We start from the raw sequence: 11,617 nt of genomic DNA on the forward strand, positions 1-11,617 counted from the left end.
AAGACGCCCCCCTCGCAATCTGAGCGTCGCGGGTTCGAATCCCTGTCACATCAAACATGCCCGACCTTTCAGCCGTGGGGGCGTTATAATGTGACGGTCAATCCCACTATTCGTTGGTAAAAAAGTGGTGATGACTAGCTGCCTTTCCTCTAGTCTTACACTGCTAAATTAGGGACGGCTAGCGCAGATAGCCCTCGTGTAGCTTTGCGCGAAATTCAAAAACACAAATTCTTACGCAGTTGAGTGGCGTTACCTAAATTTTACAATTTTTTGGAACTCACTTTTTCAATGCGTAAGATAATTTTGTTACACAAAATAAACAGAATATTTTAGCCTTCAAAAGAATTATTAGCTTCAAATATAGCCAGTTGTCTGTCAGGTGATTATTAAGTTAAGAAGAAATTGTTTCCGATAACTTCTCACATTGATTCAATATCTATTGCTGATCGCAATTTTGTTTCTGTGAATAAGTTATTTATTTATGTTCAGTAATGTACATGGAAATATCTTTAGTATACATTATTAAACATTTTACAGTTTAAAAGGAAAAACAAAGTTAACCCTTTTTTTAGCTTTAGTATCTAGAATTCTAAGATTATGAATTCCTAAGATTTAACACGAAAATCAATCTGACATTTGTTTTATATATCTCTGTTTTAAGTACTGTTTTTAAACAGATGATAATGCATCAAAAATAGTGTTAGTGATGATATATATGTGTAGATCTTGTGATATGTTTATCATTTGTGAAAGTAAAAATCGGAGTGGGTAAATCTCATGAAACTACCATTGATGGATAAGACAGAATAGATGTTTCGTGAAAAAATATTTTTTCTTTTAATTGCAAGTGTGGCTAGAGACAAAAAGTACGAAACGTTATCTTAGGTATGTATAAAATCGTATTATATTCCAATAGACATTTCACAGTTTTGTTTACTCTGGGTTATGCCAAAATTTAAATGACAAAAACAAATGAGTAGTATCCTTCAATAACTAATTGTTGTATTGTTCTTATTATTTTTTTTCTGGTTGTTCTTCCTAACAATATTAGAACTTATGAAAAATAACAGAGCTCAGTGTCAAGATAAATTATTTTGAAGTCTAAGTCTAAATTGTCATGTATCGTTTACTTTCCAGACTTTTTCCTAGCGTACGAATAATTACAGAACTCAGTCAATCCAGCAACATGAGATTCATGCAGTTTCGGGCTCATGATACATATGCTCTACATCTATCAAAAATGGAAAAGGTAAAAACGGTCATAAAAAAATTTGGAAAACGTAATCACAAAAGAATAGAAACTAAAATATTTCTTCTCTGGAATGTTGAAACCTCAGATTTTTAAAATTTAAGGGTGTAATGGAATGGCATCTTAAAGATTATGCAAATCATACTTGACCCAACACGCTAGAGAAACACTGCTTAGGTTAACTTATCTGTTATGATAGTTTGGTAGATCTTGGTCATGATCCGGGGGCACTGATGCTGTGATCCGTTTAAGTCGGCACCGTTAAATTAAGAGCACTTTTAAATGCTAAACATCACATAAATGAGGATTCTGTATTTATGTAACTCACTATCACAATTACATTACCCCTATCATTGTCATGCCCATTTATGTTCAACGTTGAGGAATTACACATGAGGGCGTTGAACATAAATGGGCATGACAATGATAGGGGTAATGTAATTATGATAGTGACTTACATAAATACAGAACTTACATAAATACAGAACCCTCATGTGTAATTCCTCAAAGGGGTAATGTAATTATGATAGTGAATCATTGTCATGCCCATTTATGTTCAACGTTGAGGAATTACACCGACACACACACTGTTTCATTTGGAATGTAGACAGTCTTACATTACATAAATAGTCCCATGTATTCCATATATTTAGTATTTATTTAACATTAATACCATAATAATACATAGTGAATACATCACACAAATGATATGGTTAAGTAAGTCTACCATTGGGTGGTTGATTGCTATACTTATAGTACATATTAATAGGGGAGAGGATTTTTTTTTCCATCATGTATGATATAGTGAACGAACTAGTTCGTTTTTATTTAAGTTTTTCTAGAAGTAGGTGACCGATCTATATAGGAATTTGTCCTAGAGTGACTGTATGTCCACATAATTGTGTACGAAAACTAAACTTGTTGTGAGTGGAACTATATATGATGTAATGAGGACTGAGTTTTGTATAGTTTGTAATTTCTGTATAATTATGTGTGGTGTAACGTTAGTCCAAGCCGGGCAACATATCAGATTACCGGCCGTATGTATTGTTTATATTAATAGATATTTAATATGTGTTCTCTGTGATGTGCCTGTGTTATTTCCAAACAGACTCCTGACGTAGTTCACCCGCTTCCAGATTTTGTTTTCGTGTTTGTTTACATGTGTTTTCCAGGTTAATTTCGAGTCGTATAGTAAAGCCCCAAAAGTTTATACCTTATTATCTAAATGCGCATGCGCGCGCACTTAATTTCAACGGATATAAATAAAACGCGGATGTAAATATACTTTAGTTTTTAGTAAAGTCTAACTTTAGATCGTAGAATAACAATAAAAGTTTATTTATTGATAGTATTAGGTACCGTAATGTTTATCTCTAATTAAACTAAAGTAAAAAACGTACACAAGTTTACAGTGTTAACTCTTTATCGAATATAGGCTTAACTAATGTTAGGCCTTAGACAAGTGGAAGTATAGATTTCGGTGTCTGCGATTAGGTAGATTTTCTCGTTTTGAATAATTCGTTGAAACTTTCGCTAGGTTCTACTGAGTTTATAGCAAATTGTGATCTACAGTCGAGTATAATTGTCCCCTTACAGAACACCAGTTTTAAATACACTCAGCATCAAATATGTATAATATTTTGCCATAACTTTACGTAGGTGAGTGATATTTAGAAACTTTTAGGAGAGTTAAAAACAGCAACATTATTTTCATCCGTTATGTTTTATACAATAAGTCTTAGGGCGTGGAATGTATTAGCTAGCGAAACATACTTGTGTGATATTAGATAACCATGAGACTAATAATAAGTTAAATCATATTGTTCTTTACTATGCATAGCACTACAATTATGCCTTGTCTATTCAATTCCGTCACCAGTGTGACCTTTCATGTAATAATGAGGGGATCATCAGGACGGCTGGGTTATCAAATAAAAAGGGCTTAGTTGAAACGAGTGTCTTCTCTTAAACGGATGGTATAAATATAGCTTCATCCAAAGCTTTCCTTTTTGCAACTCAGGTAATCTGATAAGCCATATCATTGAGAGAAAAGACCCTTAACGGTTTCAGTGTACATCAGAAAATAAAATTTTTAAATGTTATTGAACAACCATTTTTCTGGAAACATGTAATGGGCCGGTAAAGAATGATGTGGTTTTTTTCGTGATATAATATTACACACTGTTATTATTGTATCAACAACGCCGATCCGACTACTAGATCAGATATCTAACGTTGCTAGATTTCAGTGATTATTTACATAACATCGTGAAGTTCTGACATCAAAAGACAAGTTCAGAAACTTCACTTATAATGCCAGATTACGCAAAATTTTACATCTACAAGTTATCATTATTACTGATTAGCATTAGGGTAATGATTTAGCTGTACGATAATACAAAGAAAACAAAGCATCTATATATAGAGAGAGACTTATGTTTTCATAGTTTTATTGAAGACCGTTACATAAATTAATCTTTAATGTCTTTGTATTCATCATATCGTGGTGTTGTCCACAATATTCAGTAACTTTTCTTGTAGAAGTTTTATAGTTTTTATACGATAAAGGAAAAACTAAAAACTTGAAGAAATAAAATTCATGATCGAAATGCTTCCGATGCTTTAGTGGGAATTTATAACTATTACATAAATCTGCTAATTAAAATTTATAGACCATTTCTGCATCACTCAGTTGCTTAGTTTCAACCACAACACGCTTTTTCTTTCATACAAATTTTTTAATACTTGGAGACAGCTGGACAAACTAAAAATATAAAATCTTCTGTAGAAGGTTGTAAGAGTAAGGTTAAGATTGGTTAAAATAAGTTTTTAATTTTTAGTACACAGTTGAAAATCTCTAATCCTCAAACGTTCATAGTCTAAAAATGAATCCGAAAATACACGAGATGAAAGTTTGATGAAGTTTAAACAAACAATGAATATTGTATATATTGATTTTAATACTCGAGATGACTGTGAGAAGTTTAACAAAACTTATAAAAGCAGTACATTTTTATATATTAGTTTTACATCCGAGACGGATGTCGGAAGTTTAAAAAACTTGTACAAATTATAAAGATTGTATTTATTAGTTTCAATGCTCGAGATGATTGTGAAAAGATTAATTAAACTTATACAAACTATAAATATGGTATACATTAGTTTTAGGGACGTTTTTCTTCGCAGTGTTTTTCATACCTTAACTAGTATACTCTCTATTATACAAATGTGTGAAGTTTAAAAAACGAAGCAAATGGAAGTAATCATGTTAGAGTTATCAAAATAAAAGAATGTGAAAACCATTAATCATGTTAGAATTATCAAAATAAGAGTATATGAAAACCATTAATCATGCTAGAGTTATCAAAATAAGAGAATATGAAAACCATTAATCATGTTAGAATTATCAAAATAAGAGTATATGAAAACCATTAATCATGCTAGAGTTATCAAAATAAGAGTATATGAAAACCATTAATCATGTTAGAGTTATCAAAATAAGAGTATATGAAAACCATTAATCATGTTAGAGTTATCAAAATAAGAGAATATGAAAACTATTAATCATGTGTCAATTACTTAAAGTAGTCTTTGGTTAACATTAGAAGTCTTCATAAGAAATGTACAGGTGTACACACACACACATACATATGTATTCATATATATATATGTACTCCTATTAATCTATATATCAGTGCTTGTTTTATTTCGTTACATGTCCCCCAGTGGTTCAGCGGTAGATCTCTGGACTTATGACACTAAAAATCAGAATTAGATACCCGTGGTGGGTACAGCATAAACAGCCAATTGTGTAGCTTTGTGGTTAACAAAAATCAAAGTTTTCGTTATACCCCAGAATCTTGAAGTTAAGAGTACAGGTTAAACATGCTAGTCATTATCGTGTTTCTAGACGCTTTTTATACGTTTAGATACAAAACATTAACCTTTAGTCACGATATCTTTCTGAATATCCGAAATGTATAGCGTTTAGATGATATGTTCACAATAAAAACTTCGTTTTCACTATGGTTAATACAATATTTTTTATAGCGTGAGAAGGAACGAGGAACCCACATCTCTTACATGTTCCGACTTCCGTTCGCTTCAGGAACGGTGTTTAGTGCTAGTATGTTGGATACACTACTTTATCAGGTAAGAATAAAGTTAGTACAGCTATTACTGTTATAAACATGTAGAGCATTTGGTCAGTATACGCACAATGTGACATTATAACTATTAGACTAAAAAATGTTTAAGGTTTGCTGTACGTGAGATAAAACAAACACGAGTCAAACTTGGTTGACATAATTACTGTATACGTGAGATAAAACAAACACGAGTCAAACTTGGTTGACATAATTATTGTATACGTGAGATAAAACAAACACGAGTCAAACTTGGTTGACATAATTATTGTTCGGGATAATACAGCTTAAGAAGTATTCAAACTCATTTAAGTCAACTGTTGCATAAGATAAGGCTATCTACCAATTCACTAGACTTAATTAACACCGCTATTTTAGGAGATAATACGGCCTAATGTATATCAGAAAAGAATATATATATGAGGTCATCAGACTTAAACAAAGCTGCTGCATGAACTACTGATTTTAAAAAAATATGTATAGACTCACTATTGTTCTTTGCATTAATTAATGCTGGACAACCCGGTTATTGTGGGAGTTGCTTGATCATTTAGTGTGTTCTTTTCACCACTAGAATTGCCATTTCGGCAAAAAGAAGTGTAAGCCGCAATCTGTTTTTGGTTCGTTACTTTTCACTTAGACTATTATTGGAGAATTCTAGTAGTCATTAGCGATTGTGGACAAGAGCAGGTCGAAGAACAAGATCAGAATTCTCGTAATGGTGATCTGTAATTCGTGTTTGTAGTGTTTGGGTTGTTCTTCACTCATTACAAGCAATAAGAATAGGTAGCATTTGTTCTTCTAATTCTTCAGTGGTCTAGCTGTCTTAACGTGTTATTTCTCTCTCTACACCAAATTGTGAAGGTGAATAATATTCTTCTAAGTCAATATAAGTTATTTATAGTGAATAAAGGAATTAGTGACTTAGTTAACAAAGTCAGTTCATGAGTTAATGGTGAATAAAGGACAACCTGAATATTACACACATGTATTAGTGACTTAGGTAACAAGGTCAGTTCATGTTTTAATTGCGAATAAAGGACAACCCGAATGTTACACACATGTATTAGTCACACATATATTAATGACTTAGTTAACAAGGTCAGTTCATGTTTTAATGGTGAATAAAGGACAACCCGAATGTTACACACATGTATTAGTGACTTAGTTAACAAGGTCAGTTCCATGTTTTAATGGTGAATAAAGGACAACCCGAATATTATACACATGTATTAGTGACTTAGTTAACAAGGTCACTTCATGTTTTAATGGTGAATAAAGGACAACCGGAATATTACACACATGTATTAGTGACTTAGTTAACAAAGTCAGTTCATGTTTTAATGCGAATAAAGGACAACCTGAATATTACACACATGTATTAGTGACTTAGGTAACAAGGTCAGTTCATGTTTTAATGATAAATAAAGGACAACCGGAATATTACACACATATATTAATGACTTAGTTAACAAGGTCAGTTCATGTTTTAATGGTGAATAAAGGACAACCCGAATATTACATACATGTATTAGTGACTTAGTTAACAAAGTCAGTTCATGTTTTAATTGCGAATAAAGGACAACCCGAATATTACACACAAATATTAGTGACTTAGTTAACAAAGTCAGTTCATGTGTTAATGGTGAATAAAGGACAACCTGAATATTACACACACGAATTAGTGACTTGGTCAGCAAAGTAAATTCATGAGTTAATCTTATTCAGGTTATCCGATTTGGGTACCATAGTTATTGCTGTCTAACAAATATATCTGATCAAAACACTTTATATGTACAGTAACAGCCAAGTTAGAATAAATTCGTCAGCCATTTAAAGATGTAATGTCAAAAAATGAACTAAATTATATGAAAGGCCAAACTTTTTAAAGACATAACACAAAAATGGATAACCCGAACAAGAACACATTTAAAGAAAACTTGGCCCTTTTTAATATACATGTTGCTGCTTGTTCCGGTTGCATTGGAAAATGGTTGAATAAGTTTCTTCCAAGAAGGCAAACGATAAGAACATCAACATTTTTTTACCATTCTTTAACACTTATTTCTTTTAATCTATAACAGATATAATACATGTAATAAGGTATGTTATTTTAATATTCATTAAAGTTAAGACTCCACCTAAAGTAAGATTCGAACCCCAGCTGTCACGGAGAGTGTGCTAAATTATTACACCATTCTTTCATTCCTTCGGATATTTTGTCTGTCCCTAGATCCTTATGTCCTCATTTTTAACTTGATGGTTGTATAGAGCAATTCCCCATTAAAATTTACCATAAACAGATTTTCATAGAAAATATTAATATATGTGCTACAACTGTCAAACTTGGTTTACATTATTATCTACTAATTATTATCCTCGGTTTATTACGCTACTGAACTATTCAACAAAGAGAAGGAAAATAAATAAAAATGATTTTATATCGCTTTGACCGCTCATTTTTTAAAATAAAACAAACAACGTATATAATCATTTATTTTAAATGTAATGTGAGAGTATTTGTATCTGTTCAGAAACGTAAGAATAGTGGCATTCCAGCGTTTGAAACAGCTGTGACAAAAGTCCAGTCCTGTATATATAGTCCCAATAGTGTTATCCCATTTTTTTCAAAGTTGTTTGAAATCACTACTGTGCCTCTAGATCAGATTTTTTCAGGTTTACATTTAAAAAACCTAGTTTTATTTTAAAAAATCTTGCAATAACAAATTCAATGTGTAAACATTTTTTATAATGAAATATTGTAATTAACAGTTTATTTTCCAGGCTTTCGTGAAGGATTACATGATTACCTTTATTAGGTTGCTTCTTGGAATTGACCAAGCTCCAGGTTCAGGTTTCCTTTCTTCGGTAGGTACTTTCTTCATTGGCATAGAGTATTCAATGGAATTTATTATCTCTGTAGTTAATAGCAACATAAAATATTAAATTTATCGCGTCCTCCAATCAGAAAAGTGCTACTCAAGTTGAAGAAAGACTTCACGAAATAGATTCAAATGAGTTTTATTAAACAAATATAAATGGTTTTATCTGCCCGAGGGTAACTTAGGTAGAGAGAGAGCATTATGTTTAAAGTTGAAAATGATGCCACTGGAGTTGTTTTAACAGCATTTCGCTTATCAATTGCCAAGTTATTTCCCCTGATAAAATGGAATCCCAATAGAATATCTTTCAAAGTATTCAAGTGTGTCTTTAGAGAATTTTTTTCCCGACATTCAGATGACTTTTTCTCATTGAAGTCAAGGTCAAATTTGAAATATCAGATTATTTGATTTATATATAAACCAATAATAACTTAATGATCCATTTTATGCCATTAAGTTTCTTTTTAACCAGAGCTGTCTTATCTAATAGAAAGTAATTTAACTTATTTTGTTTATTGAATTTGGCACGGGTTGATTCTATGTGGACTTCAGAACTGACGAGCCGGCTTTGAAACCATCCGATACCACAAAATATCCTCCACATATTAAGCTGTGGTGCGTTATAAAGTGTGTGGTAGGATGTTGCTGGCTGGCTCTCTTCCCTCTGGTCAGTAGTTCAAAATTAGGGACTGCAGAAGATAGCCTTTGTAGTTCTATCATACAGATAAAAGTTCATTGAATTAATGATAGTTAATACAAATAAAAGTTCATTGAATTAATGATGGTTAATACAGATAAAAGATCATTGAATTAATGATGGTTAATACAGACAAAAGATCATTGAATTAATGATGGTTAATACAGATAAAAGATCATTGAATTAATGATGGTTAATACAGATAAAAGATCATTGAATTAATGATGGTTAATACAGATAAAAGTTCATTGAATTAATGATGGTTAATTACAGATAAAAGTTCATTGAATTAATGATGGTTAAATTTCTTCATTTTTCATGGCGCAGTAAGTTTGCATATACATAACATCATTGACAAAGATATAAAGTATTTTCATTCGTGATGACTCTTTTCGATTTCATTCATCAATCTTTTCATTTTGGAAATCATTTACCTTGGTGCACTTATTTTGGATTCTAACTCTTTAAATAACATATTGATTAACAGGCTTTGTTTTACTTTTACCGCTTGGTGTTGTTGCATAGAAGAAACTTGCGCCCCCCAGTAGCACAGCGGTATGTCTGCGGACTTACAACGCTAGAATCCGGGTTTCGATACCCGTGGTGGGCATAGCACAGATAGCCCATTGTGTAGCTTTGTGCTTAACTTAAAAACAAACAAACAAACAGAAGAAACTTGCATAATAATACATTGGTTTGATAATTTAATCCTGGGACCACTATCTAAGATTATTTAATAAACATCCCTTTTTATAGTATAAAACGTCCAGATGTTATACACTTTTTAAAAAACATTGTTTACCGAAGTAAATCCGTTGAATTGTCGTACACTGTGTGCAACGTTATACTTTTATACAAGTTGACTTCATGAGTAGGTTTAAATAAAGATTTTGTTTATTGATTTACATATTTATTCAAAATAACGCCAGTATAAAAGTTTGCGTTTTTAAAGTTTTTTAGTCTTATTCACTGTCAGCTTCAACTCAATTTATACACACGACAGTAGTCAATTATAGAGTAAGAAACCCCATGACAACTTAACGGATTATTCCTTCCATTAGGAAACATGGGTTTATAGGGATATATATTTTAAACCGAAGACAAAACACAAAATAAGAACGCCTCTTCAACTATCGTCACATCCGTAATTTATTTTGACAGCCAAGTGTTCAAATCATGCAATGTATCAATATTTCGTTGGTAACTGTGTCAGTGTTTGGTGTAGAAACAGTTGGAAGTCTCTTTCGATAACCACGTGGTTTATCAGTGATCAAAGTTAAACGATGAAACCATCAGGAGTCGCCTGAAATATCATTTTTTTTATTGACTTGTTGATAGATTCAGTCACGAAGGATCTGTTGTGTTGTTTGTTTTAATACGGCGGGTAATATCACGTGATATTCCCCTTATGTTGTGGCACAAGAATAATTATAGACGCCAATAGTAAGGGTAATTATTAATAGCGTATATAGATATTAAGATATTGGTTAACAGGCTTTGTTTTCCTTTTTCCACTTGGTGTTGTTGCATAGAAGAAACTTACGTAATAATAAATTGGTGTGATAATTTAGTCCTGGGACAACTATCTAAGATTATTTAATAAACAGCCCTGTGTTCGTTGTTGTATGAATAGATGAGAATATCAGAAGAAGATCTGTGGATCAGAACATACGGACGTCTCTATCAGAAGTTGTGTTCTACAACATGCGAAGTACCCATAGGAATTTGTCGAACCCAGAGTTCCTTGTCTGATGCCTCCTCTGTAAGATTATTAAATCAATAGATAGTTAGATAAGGGAGTAACTTGGTAAAGTGTAGCATCACTTTCAGTGAAATTTTTGAAAGAAGATATAGTTTTTAGATTATATATTATGATGATATTTTAAGAATGAAAATAAACATAACGAAGGATGTTTTGTGTCACAACTTTTCCAACGTTTTTTCTTGAAGTTATCCCTGGAGCTTCTCGATAGTGATAGGGCTGCTCTGGCTGCTGATGTAGAAAGACAAGAGATCTGTAACATGGTGCGGACAAGAATGCACAACTTGGGTCTACCAGTGGAAGATTACGGTTTGTAGTATTATTATGTTATTTTCCGCTAATTTCAAATACTAGCAATTGTCTAACAACTTAGATATTTTTCTCAGCTATAGAAAATACACAGCTATTGGATCTATAGGATCACACCAGCTAAATGTGATTTGCACAGATCTCGCGATCTTCAAGTGGATACTATAATTGAGAAAGATCTAAAAATCTAAGCCAGCCATAAGCAGTAGGAGACGCCTCTCGAAAACTTACAAATACGATATGTTTACAAAATGTCTTATTAGATGTACAAGGGTTCGCGAAGGGGTTTGGAGCAGCACTTCAAAATACGAGAGCATAAATAACTGTCAGAGAACAAGTGAAATCAATTTGTTCATATAAATAAAGTGAAGCAAGAACAAGAACCAGACATACACAGCGTGGTCACAAGTAAATAGACACCTAATTTTTCGTCATTTAACTGATTTATGCTAACTAATTTGTGTTCACAGAGCATTATATAAATGAAAATGGTCCGCACACTAATTATCAACATGCCTAGAACTCAAAGTTCTCTCGAATTGTCAGATTTTGTTAGAGAAAGGATAGTTG

The 11,617-nt window shown here is 32.2% G+C and overlaps 1 protein-coding gene across 1 annotated transcript in view; it reads left to right on the forward strand.

Annotated features, from left to right (window-relative positions):
• The window catches only part of LOC106460549 (potassium channel subfamily T member 1-like), a 101,096-nt gene that overhangs the window by 86,376 nt on the left and 3,103 nt on the right, over nucleotides 1–11,617 (forward strand). The window contains exons 22-26 of the mRNA XM_022387290.1: nucleotides 1,138–1,249; nucleotides 5,303–5,404; nucleotides 8,182–8,265; nucleotides 10,610–10,738; nucleotides 10,927–11,047. Coding sequence (XP_022242998.1) covers nucleotides 1,138–1,249; nucleotides 5,303–5,404; nucleotides 8,182–8,265; nucleotides 10,610–10,738; nucleotides 10,927–11,047 — 548 coding nt within the window. The remainder of the gene's footprint in view (nucleotides 1–1,137; nucleotides 1,250–5,302; nucleotides 5,405–8,181; nucleotides 8,266–10,609; nucleotides 10,739–10,926; nucleotides 11,048–11,617) is intronic.

This window comes from Limulus polyphemus, unplaced genomic scaffold (genome assembly GCF_000517525.1).
Source record: "Limulus polyphemus unplaced genomic scaffold, Limulus_polyphemus-2.1.2 Scaffold793, whole genome shotgun sequence".
NCBI lineage: Eukaryota > Metazoa > Arthropoda > Merostomata > Xiphosura > Limulidae > Limulus > Limulus polyphemus.